General features: G+C 36.0%; 1 protein-coding gene across 1 annotated transcript in view; it reads left to right on the forward strand.

Annotated features, from left to right (window-relative positions):
• LAMA2 (laminin subunit alpha 2) overlaps positions 1-12,700 on the forward strand; it is a 380,546-nt gene that overhangs the window by 85,376 nt on the left and 282,470 nt on the right. Inside the window, exons 2-3 of the mRNA XM_050709562.1 lie at positions 5,081-5,251; positions 10,101-10,213. Coding sequence (XP_050565519.1) covers positions 5,081-5,251; positions 10,101-10,213 — 284 coding nt within the window. The remainder of the gene's footprint in view (positions 1-5,080; positions 5,252-10,100; positions 10,214-12,700) is intronic.

Consider the following 12,700-nt stretch of genomic DNA (forward strand, 5'->3'; position numbering starts at 1 on the left):
GGGGTGGTAATAGCTGGTGCAGAGCCTATCATATTTTACCCCAGTGTATTAATTTCCATTCCTCACTTTCATCTGCCATTTTATTGCCTAGACAGACTATACTGTGAAATTTTTCTGCAACTCTTTGTAGTTTGTCCTTAGTTTGATTATTGTGAAAACTTCTATCATAAAATGTCACCTTTCTTATTATCTTCTTTTAAAAATTACTTTTTATTTTTAATTTTTAAAATCACTTTTTAATTAAAATTACTTTTTAATCTTCTTTTTAAAATTACTTGTTTGACTGTTGAACAGAATAGGATTCAGCAAAGATCACCGTGGTTTTCCAGTGTTATTTCCCATTTTCTTTTTCTTTGTTTACATAATTATGTCTTGAGTTATCCTCGTATGTCATGATAGCTTAGTTCCTTTAACGGCCTTTGCAGAATCTTGTCAAAGTGAATTTAATCTAAATATGTTGAATTTGGTGCATCACTCATATGTTTATGCTTGCCAATTTCTACAAAGAGCTCTGGTATTGATAAAGGATGAATTGTGTGGTTTCTGTTAAAAATAAATAAATTACCACTGGACTCAGTGTATCATACTGATCCAGGCATCCACTATTTTTGTCTTTAAAACAGATATTCAGATCTGCTTTGATCCAGGAAGCTTTTCAAAAACTAACATTATTAGTTAGTGCTTTGGTACCAAGCCCTACTTAAGTCGTACAGCGGCAAGGCAAAAGTTGATTTCATTGGAGTTTGTAGGTGAAAATCACCTACCTATTACCGCTGATTTACTGCTGTTCAGTTTACCTTTTTTAAAATTTATTTTTTCCTAAAAGTGTTTCTGTTGACATCATGTGCTAGACTTATCATCAGTAATTCTGTAAGAATTGAGCAGGTTTCTTTTTGGTTGCAAATTTTTTTGATTACCCTTGCATGGTACACCATTTTAAAGAACTTGTTTAGTTTTTGTGTTATTTGCCTTTTATAGATAATCATCTGTCAACACTAAACAAGCTGTCTATCAGGCTTCTATCCGTAGAAGCTCAATGGAATATGTTGCAGGCTTTAAGACCTAGGTGTAAAGCAGAAAGATAGAAAGATGGCTATACCTATTTCATAGGTTGGAATCTGAGACAGTGTGCTTCTCTTCATGAAACAGACATCTGTTGAAAACCAGAAATTGAGCCCAAGCTTTTAAAGCCAAAGCCTAATTACAAGCCAATCTTTTCTCTCTCTTTTCTTGCAATTGCTAGAATTTCAGTATTTAAAGGTAGAAAGGTAGATTCCCCCCCCCCCTTTTTTTTTTTTTTTTTTTTTTTTGCCAGTAACACAAAGGAGAGAAAAGATTGATGTAGCTAGCAGTTGAAAGGAGTGGAATTTCTCTGCTTACACTTGAGCTACACAAAATAGAGATAATGTGCTTCTGACTCAGATGTATTTTACCCAGTCTTTGCACTGGAGCAAGTGATTACTAAATGTTTTTGGCAATAAAGGAAGAAGATCTTTCTGTAATTATAGTAGATCATATTTTGCAAATATTTCATAGCAGGATGGCTGTAGAACTCAAGGTAATATTGACGACTAAATAAAATTTATAATTTAGTGAGCAATTGACTTTTAAGATGCACAAAACTAGTACACCACTTTTAAAATATTTCTTCTGTATGATTGTCATCACAAAAAATAAGGCAAAGCTGTCTAAAAATTAAAATGGGTTGTCATGAGCTCTCTTGACTACTTTCACTTACTATGGTTATGGTTGGATAGATGTGAATTTTAAAAAAGATAGTGTATATTAGCATCATGAACATTCACATTTTTTATTTCAAATTCAAATGGCCTAATTAAAGGATTCAGGACAACAAATGCTTTCATCTTCTGTGTTGCTAGAATCTCATGAATGTTTTGCAAAAAAGTGTTATATTAATTGCTGGAAAGCAATATGAAAAGCATTGCTTCCTCCATTCCATCAGGCTTGCCCATCAAATGGTATTTAAAAGCAGAGCCTTATTTTGGGCTATGCAAAGCACTGTCCCAGAATTAGTGCAGAGCTTAGCATCACTTCACTGACTGGCAGAAAGCATTTGCTTCAGCCACAGCTATAGTATGCATTCCTCTAAACATCTAAGAAAATTTACGGACTGGCACAGAAGGAAAATGATACAGGAAGCAACTGATAGGTCACACAGTCCTTCCCTAATTGTAGAATTGTAGAATAGAGTAGAATTTCTGTTGTCCCAGTTCTAGTTTTGCTTCTGCCTCTTCTGAGTAGGCTCATGTGACTGACAGTCATGACTTCATCCTGAGCTGCGTAGTAAGGGAGTCACAAGGGTCTTACATTCCTGTACCAAATAGGTCGCAGTAAAACTAGATCAGTCATTAAAGCAGATTGGGATTTTCTCTGAAGAATCAATAAATAAATCCTACTGTGTGTGATGTTCATTGGAAATTGCCAAATCTATAATTTGCAATTCAAAAAATAAACAGTGTGTCAGAGGAATGCCCCCTTTAGGTAAATGTGGCCATTTTACAATAGCTAATAATTACATAAATGTGATCTGAGATCTGATGTATGGCATCTCGTGGTAGGAAATGCAAGTTTAAAGGGAAGAGAATGTGAATTCCACCTACCACTCAAGGGAAAATGAATTATTTCTCCCATTCCAAAACGTCAACCTGATGCAGAAAATTTCCCTTCAGCTCCCTCAAGGAATGCTGTAGGCCTGAACATGAATGCTCTTAATGCTTCTTGGAAGCACAGACTATTTGAAAAAAGTTCAAATAGGTAGTTGTTAATTGTGACTTTTAACTTGTTAAAATTATGGTGCCAGGGAGTTCATCAATACCAAACCATAAGCGCTGGCTGAGGGGCGGGAGGACTTTGTGCATCTCCTGCTCCCTGCCTGCCAGATCCATTCCTGTGAGCCTGCAGGAAGTGGAACGCCGCACACTCAACACGGTCTCTTCGGTGAAACATCTAATGCTCGTTTAGGTGCCTGTGTTTGCACTGATTATGGACAAGGATGTATGGTATGGGATGTATGCCCTAAGTTACACTGCACATAAAAGAGGCTACCTGAGAATGAATTTTTATTCTAACCGATGAGCTTCTTAAGTACTCTATATTTTCTATGTCTCTTAAATTAGGATTGAGTTAAAATTTAGAATATTGATATCATTTGTGTATAGACACACAATGTGTATATTGTTATAACTCTGTGAATCTGGAGGCTTTTTGCATGTTCTTTTTCAGCTGTTACACTATTTTTGAAGGAATATTTTTCCTGATTTTATGTACTGCAATTCATTTCATGTAGTATTCTTGAGTCCTTTTAGCAGGCTCCCTTTTGAGGAAATAAGCTACTCGGCTCCAAACGAAATGCCAGATTCTGTGTTAAGACTAAATGATTACCGTCTTTTACACTATTAACTTTACACAGTCTAAAAAGAGAATAATGCGGCTGTAAGTCAACATAGGAGGTTCCACAGCTATTAACAATTCATGTACTGTGCTAATGCTTACACTGTTTTTTACCATGTGCCCCCATTGTAGAATACAGCAAATATCACTGATTGCATTGAATAAAAATGCAAGAACAACTGTATAGATTCTCAAATGTGATGAAAATGGGCTGTAATCTGTACAGAAGAAAGCTACAAAAATCAATAAAATCTCAACTATTGATTGACTATACAAATTACACAGGTTAGTAATTAATTGGTTGCCTTGAACAAGTGGTGTGTTTGATATGGTTCTAAAGCGAGCGTGAGAGTCACTAACTCATAGTGTCAGAGGACAGCTGTACCATGACCATGCAAGCTTGGTAATTAAATGCCACACAGGTTAATTGCAGACAGGAGACTGGAGTTAAAGGACTGAAAGGAATCACTTGAATAGTGTTCTCTATAGAGGAAAAAGAAAGTCTTTTTAAAGGGATCTTTATCAATGTACAATTGCAAATTCAGTTTTGATTAAAGTCTTATTTTAAAGCTATAATAATAATACAAAAGGTTTATAAACTGAATGGATTACAGAAGAGTGCATTTGGGGCCAGTGAAAATTGCCACCATATAATTCTGAAAACGATCCCAATCCATACCTTAGAATTTTGTTGTTGTTGTTTTGGTTTAACCTCCAGCCATGACAAATTATGCTTTTAAGGATACAAAACACTGATTTTCATGTGAACGTATACATTCAACCCATCAAATCAGTATGTCTCCATGGATCGATTTTATCATGGCTCAAAGATTTTGATCAGTATTTATTGGGAGGGAGAGTAAGCCACCTTAACGATGGTTCTTCATATGGGTTATAATTTTTATAGCTTACTGCTACATGAAAGTCAGTTCAGCAGAGCAGTCAGACGTGTTTAAGTGCCGTGGTGAATGAGAATTATAATATATCACACAGCAAGAGCACCTGAGAAAAATAACAACAGCACTGTCGTAGAAGATATAACGTTGTATACATTATCCACTTCTTGAGGAAAGGGGAAGAGGAAGCAAACCATGCATGGCAGATGTTGTTCATGTTGCTGCAAGAATTACTCAGTTCCTCTGATGGCAAGGGTGACTGAGAGGTCCTAAGCGGAACAGTAAGACAGTGTAACACAAATGATGCAGTCTGTGAAGGAGAAGCTTCTCCATGGGAATGTAAGCAGAAAGGAAGAGTAATAGGGAGTTTTCATGGGTATTTGCGTACAATGATTCAAAGCCCAATTGGGTAGGCAGTCAAAATAATGGTTTGATTATGAAAAGAACAATTTGATGATCCTTTTTATGTTTCCATACCGTATTTTCTCCTCTGACATTCTGCTGCTCAAGATATAACCAGAGGGTACCAATATGAATTTTAGAAGGGAATGAGGAGGAAATCACCAGTATAATGGCTTTATTGTAAATTCTGGATTCAAAGCCAAAGTTGGTGGTGCTTTTCTGTGCTTCATTACTTCCATAGTTGTTGAAAAGAAAGCCTTTTGCTTAGATGCCATAACAGATGTTATGTTCATTTGTGATTGTATTACTAAATTCACCTTGCTTTTGCCTCTGTTGCTTTTGTTTATGATTTTATTTTATTTTGTTTCCAGGATTGTTTCCTGCAGTGCTGAACCTGGCTACTAATGCTCTCATCACAACCAATGCTACCTGTGGAGAAAAGGGTCGGGAAATGTACTGCAAGCTTGTTGAACATGTTCCTGGACAGCCTGCAAGGAACCCTCAGTGCCGTATTTGCGATCAAAGGAGCAGGGTTCCACATCGTACGTGCACCATTTTCATTTTGTTCCTTTAAAATGATTTTTTTCCTAGTGGTTGTAGATACTCAGCAGACAAAGATGTATGTCAGTGGCCTGATTACTATGAAATGTCTACCTCTTTCTTTTTAAATTAGGTTACCCATCTCTTCCTTTAGTATTTCAAAATCTGTATCTGTTACATAGACTTAGCTAACTGAAGCTTTAATTGACAGAGTGTAAGTGGAGAACCGAAGTTCAGATTTAGGAAAACTAAGTGTCTACAGCTGTTGTTGGCTTCTCTTCGTATATGCTGACCATGAATGAAAAACAGATTACTCTTACCTGTATACTTACATATAGAATTTGAACATTTCAGCCAGCCTAAGCAACATCTGAAATTTCAGTTTAGGGCTAACTAACTGTTGTGGTTTAATCTGGCCGGCAGCTAAGCACCACACATTTGCTCCCCATCCCCCTCTCCAGTGGGACGGGGGAGAGAATTGGAAAAAAGTAAAAGCTTGTGGGTTGAGATAAAGACAGTTTATTAGGACAGAAAAGAAAGGAAAATAATAATGATAATAGTACTGCTAATAATAACGTGTATAAAACAAGTGATACACAGTACAATCGCTCACCACCTGCTGAGTGATGCCCAGCCTATCCCCAAGCAGCCAGTATCCCCCACCCTGGCCAGCCACCCCATATTAATTGCTCTGCGTGACTCCATATGATATGGAATACCCCTTTGGCCAGTTTGGGTCAGCCGTCCTGGTTCTAACCCCTCCCAGCTCCTTGTGCACCTCCAACCTGCCCACTGGCAGGACAGTGTAAGTCAAGGATTTTTCAGCTTCTCAGTGTAAGAACTGCTCTGCAACAATTAAAACATCAGCGTGTTACCAACATTATTCTCATCCTAAATCCAAAACACAGCACCATACCAGCTACTAGGAGGAAAATTAACTCTACCCTAGCCGAAACCAGGACACTAACCCATTTATTGTGTTTTGGGATTTATTTTTTTTTTAATTATGTTGTAGTTAATTCAGCTTGACTGAGCCAGCAAAAAGGAGATTAGACAATGAAACTGCTTGGTTTAATTGCTTAAGTTTTAATATTAAAATTGATCTGCACAAACATTGTTGTTTTTCTTAAGACTGCCAGCAAGCAAAATCAGTTTTCACATATAAACTTAATAACATCAGGTTCAGAGATGTGTGTTTCTTACCAGTTATGAATCATTTGGAAGATTAGAAATAAGAGAACTTCTGTCTTGATTGTACAAGTTTAATTTCATATGAGCTTGCAATGAAAGACATTCATAGAATTAGCCTGGTCAGATTTTTCTGGGTATATCAACACTGCAGATGATAGAGGATGTAGAGACTCTTGATACAGCTTTTAATGGAATAGATGCAATGTTAGAAGAAGCATACAGAAGCATGAAGTTTCCTGAAGACAATATATATTTTTTTCCAATTGTTTACCTCTAAAACTTAGATTAGACATATTTATATCTTATGACAAAGCATACTTAAGCATGTGGTTAAAGCCACGGGAAATAAATAAATAATAATAATAATTTATCTACTAACTTGCTAACTCTACACAGGATGAGCAACCTGTGGTATAGCTTTCCAGAAAGAAGCCTCTCCTTAGAAACTTCCTTCCTGGGCCACCCTTCCTAGAATTATTTTACCAATTACACAGTCTTTTCCTAATAGCTAATCTGCATCTTCCCTGCAGAAATTCAAGGATGTTATGTTTTTCCTAACCTCAGCCAACACAGGGAATGGATTACTTCCATTTTCTTTGCAAAAGTCTTTTTACTTACTTGAGGGTTGCTATTATTGCTCTGTCTAGTTTTTTACACTAATCTATTCCTTTTCTGTCTTTCTCCGTATAGGTTGTATGATCTAGAACTCTATGTAAACTGCAGTTCTCAGTTCTCTCTAGAGGTTTTCATCTATATTAAAATTCACCTGAGCTCTTACCAGTACTGCAGAGAGATTCAGGTTTCCTTCAGAATAAGCAGATTATATTGCTGTTTACACATCTAATTTAGATATATCCCCGTTTAAATTGTGTGATACCACTGAGAGATATTTAGCTAGTTGGCCATTGTAATCCCCAGATGCTTTCTCACTAAATGACTACCTATCCACTTGCTCCCTATCTTGTATTTACAAAGCTAATTATAATTGCCCCATTATAGATTACTTCAATTGTCTGAACACAGTTGCAACTTACTTTTTTCCCCCAAGGTCATTTTTCAAGTTTTGATGGCTTCTTTAATTGTAGTAAATGCTGTCTTCTCAGGAAAGATCATGCATTTGTATTGTAGCAATGTAAGCATTCAAATGATTTTACATTATAGTAGTGGGTCTCATTCAGAAGATTAAATTTTTTTTGGCTGCATTTAGACTGCCAGAAACACTGTGTGATATATTCTGTCCTTTCTTTACAGGAGAGCATTTAGACATGCATGTACATAATACAATTATTGTTTTTTTTTTTTATCAACTTTAACTCCAATAAATAAATAAATAAATAAAACAGAGCTGTATTGCGTTGTCTCCATGTTCCACCTATAATAGTAGATAGATGCATGTATGTTTATACAGCCCTCTTTATTGTTGCCATTTATATGTATAAACACCTCATCTGAATGATTTGTATCCATGTTTTCCCTTGCTCCTACCCTCTTCTAAATTTGAGAGACTGCTTGGCTTCAGAATGACTGGCCTATTGTTGCCAACCTCATCTCTTTTTAAGGTTTTTAAATGTTCATTTGGCAGAAGGAAGTGCTTTATTTAAACAAAGTTAGCTCATTAATGGGAGAACCATGTAATGTAACCAGACTTTAAATGATCCCCCTGGAATGTGTGAGTCTGGAGTGCCTCCCCTTAATTACTGCAGTAGGAAATGAACACAGATTCCCTGGTTAATCACATGTGAGCCCAAATTAAAGAAGAGAGTTTGATGGGTTCAGTCTGTAAGTTCCCCCCATCCTTGTCATCCATTAGAGAGACTGGTGCTTGAACTGCATTTGCAATCCAGTCCATTTTGCAAATACTGTATAATTTTCCCTTCCTTTTTAAAAAGGTAAAAAAAGCCAACAATTAATCAGTTTTCAAATTAATTATGATTAAACGTTCATAATGGTGATTACAGTTAACTGTTGATTCATCTCCCAACTGTCCTTCTCATGATTTATCTTTATATCAATTTCACCTGAAGAGACTTGCATCAAAATTCCCAATTAGACAGTTTCTGACACGATCACTGAGGAGCTCTGAGTTTGATTTACAAATGACTTTTTGCTAGCACTCATTTAAAGCCAAAGTTTGTGAAGATGATCAGAGATCTGAGAATTGACAACATGTAAGGCTTGTGTGTTATTTTATTTTTCTTTTTTTCTTCAATAGAAAGATAATGCTGCTAACAGTGTCACTTGTAGTGTGTATCCTAGCTGGCAGATGTTGATGCTCAGTAATGCCACTGAATAATTTGATTTTTAAATTAAATTTTTCACATTTTCAGTTTTGCAGGCTTATACCTTCTCTTACTCCCACAAAGCCCTTTAATTGTATCTTTAAATATGTTCAGACATTCTGGCTTTCCTTAATGAGCTAGTGCTCCTGTCCTCCACAGGTGGTTGATATAGCAAGAAAACAGAGACACAAAGACTGTCTATCTTACTGGTTTATTTAAATAATAATTAGAATAACAAGGAAATTAATCAATTCATGAATTAATTCTTTGGAATACTAGGATGAGCTAGTAATGAAACATATTCTAGTTTTATATCCAGAAAGCCTGCCAGTTTAGAAAGCTATCCATAATGAGAGGGGTAAGATTTCTCTGACCTCGTTATGTTCTTGCTGACAGAATGCACATAGAAAAAACCAACTGTATTTGAATTACCTTTGGGTTATTTTCACCATAATGTACAGACTTGCTCTAGGTAATTAAGGACTTCAAAATGCATCAGGTAGACCCTCATATCTTTTAAAACTGAGATTTTGGTATTCTCCAGTTCATACGGGAGACAGTCATGAATTGGCCATAAAAAGTAACCTAGAAAGTTGAGTGCTATTTTTCTCAGTCAAAGTAACATTAAAATACTGTGTAATTAAATTTCATTGGATTAGAAGATCTTGAAATCTAACAATAATTTCATTCTGTAAATATTCTTTTATCCCAATTATTTTGGATTTATTTGTGACACTACAACAGAGTAAACGTGGGCATGAAAAGTAATGCATCTTGGACTTAGACACGAATAGTTTATATGTTAAAAGTGAGCTATCTTCGTACATGTGTTTGTGAGTCAGACAATTTTCATGTTGAGAAATATATTCTGTAATAATTCGTGAATCATCTTCTCTGTAACAATTTCTGAATTATTTCCTGAATTATTGCCATGTGCTTAGGAATGCAAGTACCAGAATTACTGTGATCTCTGCTTTCCCTGCACACCAGACCTCAGGATTCTGATTTGTTGTTTCTATTGCAACATTTAATGACTTTGCAGTACTTAAAACTTTGAAAGATTGCAGGAAGTGTTCACACCATCTGACTTAGATGCCTACATTTTCTGTAGACTCAGGAGAGCCTCCAGTTGTATTTATTTAGGTACTCTGAGTAACCTCGTTGCAAGACTAACTTGGGGCTAATATTAGATGAATATTCTAGTAATGATAAGCCTAAGACTGCTCCAAGAGCAAAAGAAAGAAAAGATTTCCTGTTTTTTCTTTTAATGTTCTACCTTGTTAGTTCTATAGTTGTATTCAAATCTAGAATTTAGCTCTAAAACCATTTATATCTCTGAATTACTCTTAAATACATTTACATATTTCTGTTGCTCTAACAGAACGACATCCGATAACAAATGCAATTGATGGCAAGAACACTTGGTGGCAAAGCCCTAGTATCCAGAATGGAATTGAATATCATTATGTGACCATTACGTTGGACCTCCAACAGGTAGATGACTTCTGTTTGTTTTTATAAGGGCTTTCTTTCTTGCACAGTATCTCACCTGGATTATTTTCCTCTTTGCTTTATGTTGCTTTTATATTATGAAGACACTCTTGGCTTCTCTTGTAATTTTTTTGGTCATTTTTATGGGTAATGCTGACAGACCTGTTCATTTTAACGTAGCGTACTAAATTAAAAACAATTTTCATATGTTTTTATGAAGTCACATTTAAAATTATATTAAATATAGCCTTTTTTAAAAAAAACATAGCTTCTGGTTTGGCTCTGTGAAGTCAATTAAAAGAATGTTCCATGTACTCATAAATAAAAGTTTATGTTTAGACTAATATTGTTTATTGTATCAATAATACAGTTTTATTCACTGCAACAATATTTCAGCTGTGTTAGTGATACATGCTCAGGTAGTGGATTATTTTGAGGGACAGCCCGGAGAGTAAAAGGAGGAGTTTGGCTAAAGTGGTCTTTAAATAAATTGCCTTTTGTTACTGAAACTGTGCTTGACAGCTGTAGCCATACAGAATGAATTTATCTGATGCTTACAGAAATGCTACATAAATTCCAGGCATGTAAGAAAGCGGATATGAGGGCTGATGGTAAATTATTTTATTTTCATTATGCAATGATAAATAAAGAACAATTACCTGGTACCGAAGCTATTCATCATGTTATTAAACTTGACCATTTTGGCATTCAATTAACTAGATAACAAAGTAATCTTTTTGTTGTTGTTTGTTTGTTTGTTAACCCTTAGTCTTCTCTGGTCTCATTCGAGTTGTAAACAAATATAGGCCAGCCACAGACAAAGGAAACACACTCAGTTTCCAGCTGTTTAGAAAAAAGGGGAGGCCCTTTCTCTGATTCCAGTTCCCAGCTCTCCCTTCCTCTCTGATCTCTTCAATGAGATTGGTTTTCTGTTTTGGTCTACTGTTAGTATTTTATCAGCTTCACTTGGAACCTGCCTATCCTTATCTCCCTTCTTTTTCATTCACCTTTACGTAAAGAGAGTAATAGTAATCACTGGAAAGGCTTGCATAAAGCATAGCTTGATAGAAAGAGTGAAGCCAAAGGTATTGCATGGAGCCATCAGCAGGCATGCATACGTAAAAATTTTTTTTGAAGAGATCATAGTCTTAACTTAGTCCAGAACTCAGAACTTCAGTAAGGCTTAATGAAGAGTACAATACTTGATTTCTAGTTTTTGCCATTTATTACTTGAAAACAAACTATCACCCTGATATCTGATGGTGCAAATTCTTTTAAGTACTTTGTATTTGTGACAATGAAGTACTTGAAAGCCTCTTTACTGCTTCACACCTGGAAAAGCCTTTGAATCTTGGAAGAATTATTTGCATTTTGGCTTTGGAGTTATTATTTGTTTTGCCAAAAATAATAATAACAACAAAAAAAATCCTACATCTGTGTCCTTGGCCTTGTATCTGCAAAAGTATTTAATGTGCATTTCTGTTTCAATCAACAGAGCTGAACTCCTTTAGAGAAGTTTAAGTTCCTGTGCAAGGAACTTAATCAAGGAATTATCAAGTTATTTTTAAAATGTCTTTTAAAGTTTCAGAGTTTGGTTTGCCTGTACAAGGAGATTGTGCCTCTTGTTGGTTCTGATCTATTAATGTGATAGGACCCGAGGGAATGGCTTGAAGCTGCGACATGGGAGGTTCAGGCTGGATATCAGGAAAAGGTTCTTCACCGAGAAGTTAGTCAGGCACTGGAACAGGCTCCCCAGGGCAGTGGTCATGGCACCGAGCCTGATGGAGTTCAAGAAGTGTTTGGACAATGCTCTCAGACACATGATATTATTATTATTTTTTGGGTGGTCCTTCAGGGACCTAGGAGGTGGACTCGATGATCCTTGTGTGTCCCTTCCAACGCAGATATTCTATGATTATATATAAGCAGCTCTTGAGCATTAGGACTGAATTAGCACTCTAGTGATCTTTACTTGTATAGTTGCTTCGGCCAGGTTTGCTAAACTAGAACTTTACTTTTTTTTTTTTTTTTTTTCCCTGTTGTGTCAGTATTCAGCTTGTTATAATAAATTTATAAAACAAACAAAAAAAAAGTGTGCAGTTCCTAAAACTTTTTTTTAATTTTTATTGTATACTCAAAACTAGCTACTGCAGGGTCGGTGACTCCACTGAGAAAAAGTACAGATTGTTCTAATGTATTTAAAAGGCTTCTTTGTATGCGATTTCACCAGTGGTCTGAGAATACTGCACCATGTTGTGTGGGTTTGTTTTGATGGGTGGGTGTGGGGGTGGTGTTTTGGTTTTGCATGGTTTTTAAGTGAGACAAGGCTCATGCATGTTGTCCATTACTCCTTTCCCCTCTCCCCCTTATTCTCTTGCTTATTGTTCCAAGAAAGCTTGGTGGGGCCTTTCACAGGACTAATGGTGATCCCTTGTCTTAAACCCATTCAGTTGCACTGGCTGAAATGTGAGATAGCATGTCAGAGTATGG

Source organism: Cygnus atratus, chromosome 3, assembly GCF_013377495.2.
Source record: "Cygnus atratus isolate AKBS03 ecotype Queensland, Australia chromosome 3, CAtr_DNAZoo_HiC_assembly, whole genome shotgun sequence".
In the NCBI taxonomy this organism is placed as follows: domain Eukaryota; kingdom Metazoa; phylum Chordata; class Aves; order Anseriformes; family Anatidae; genus Cygnus; species Cygnus atratus.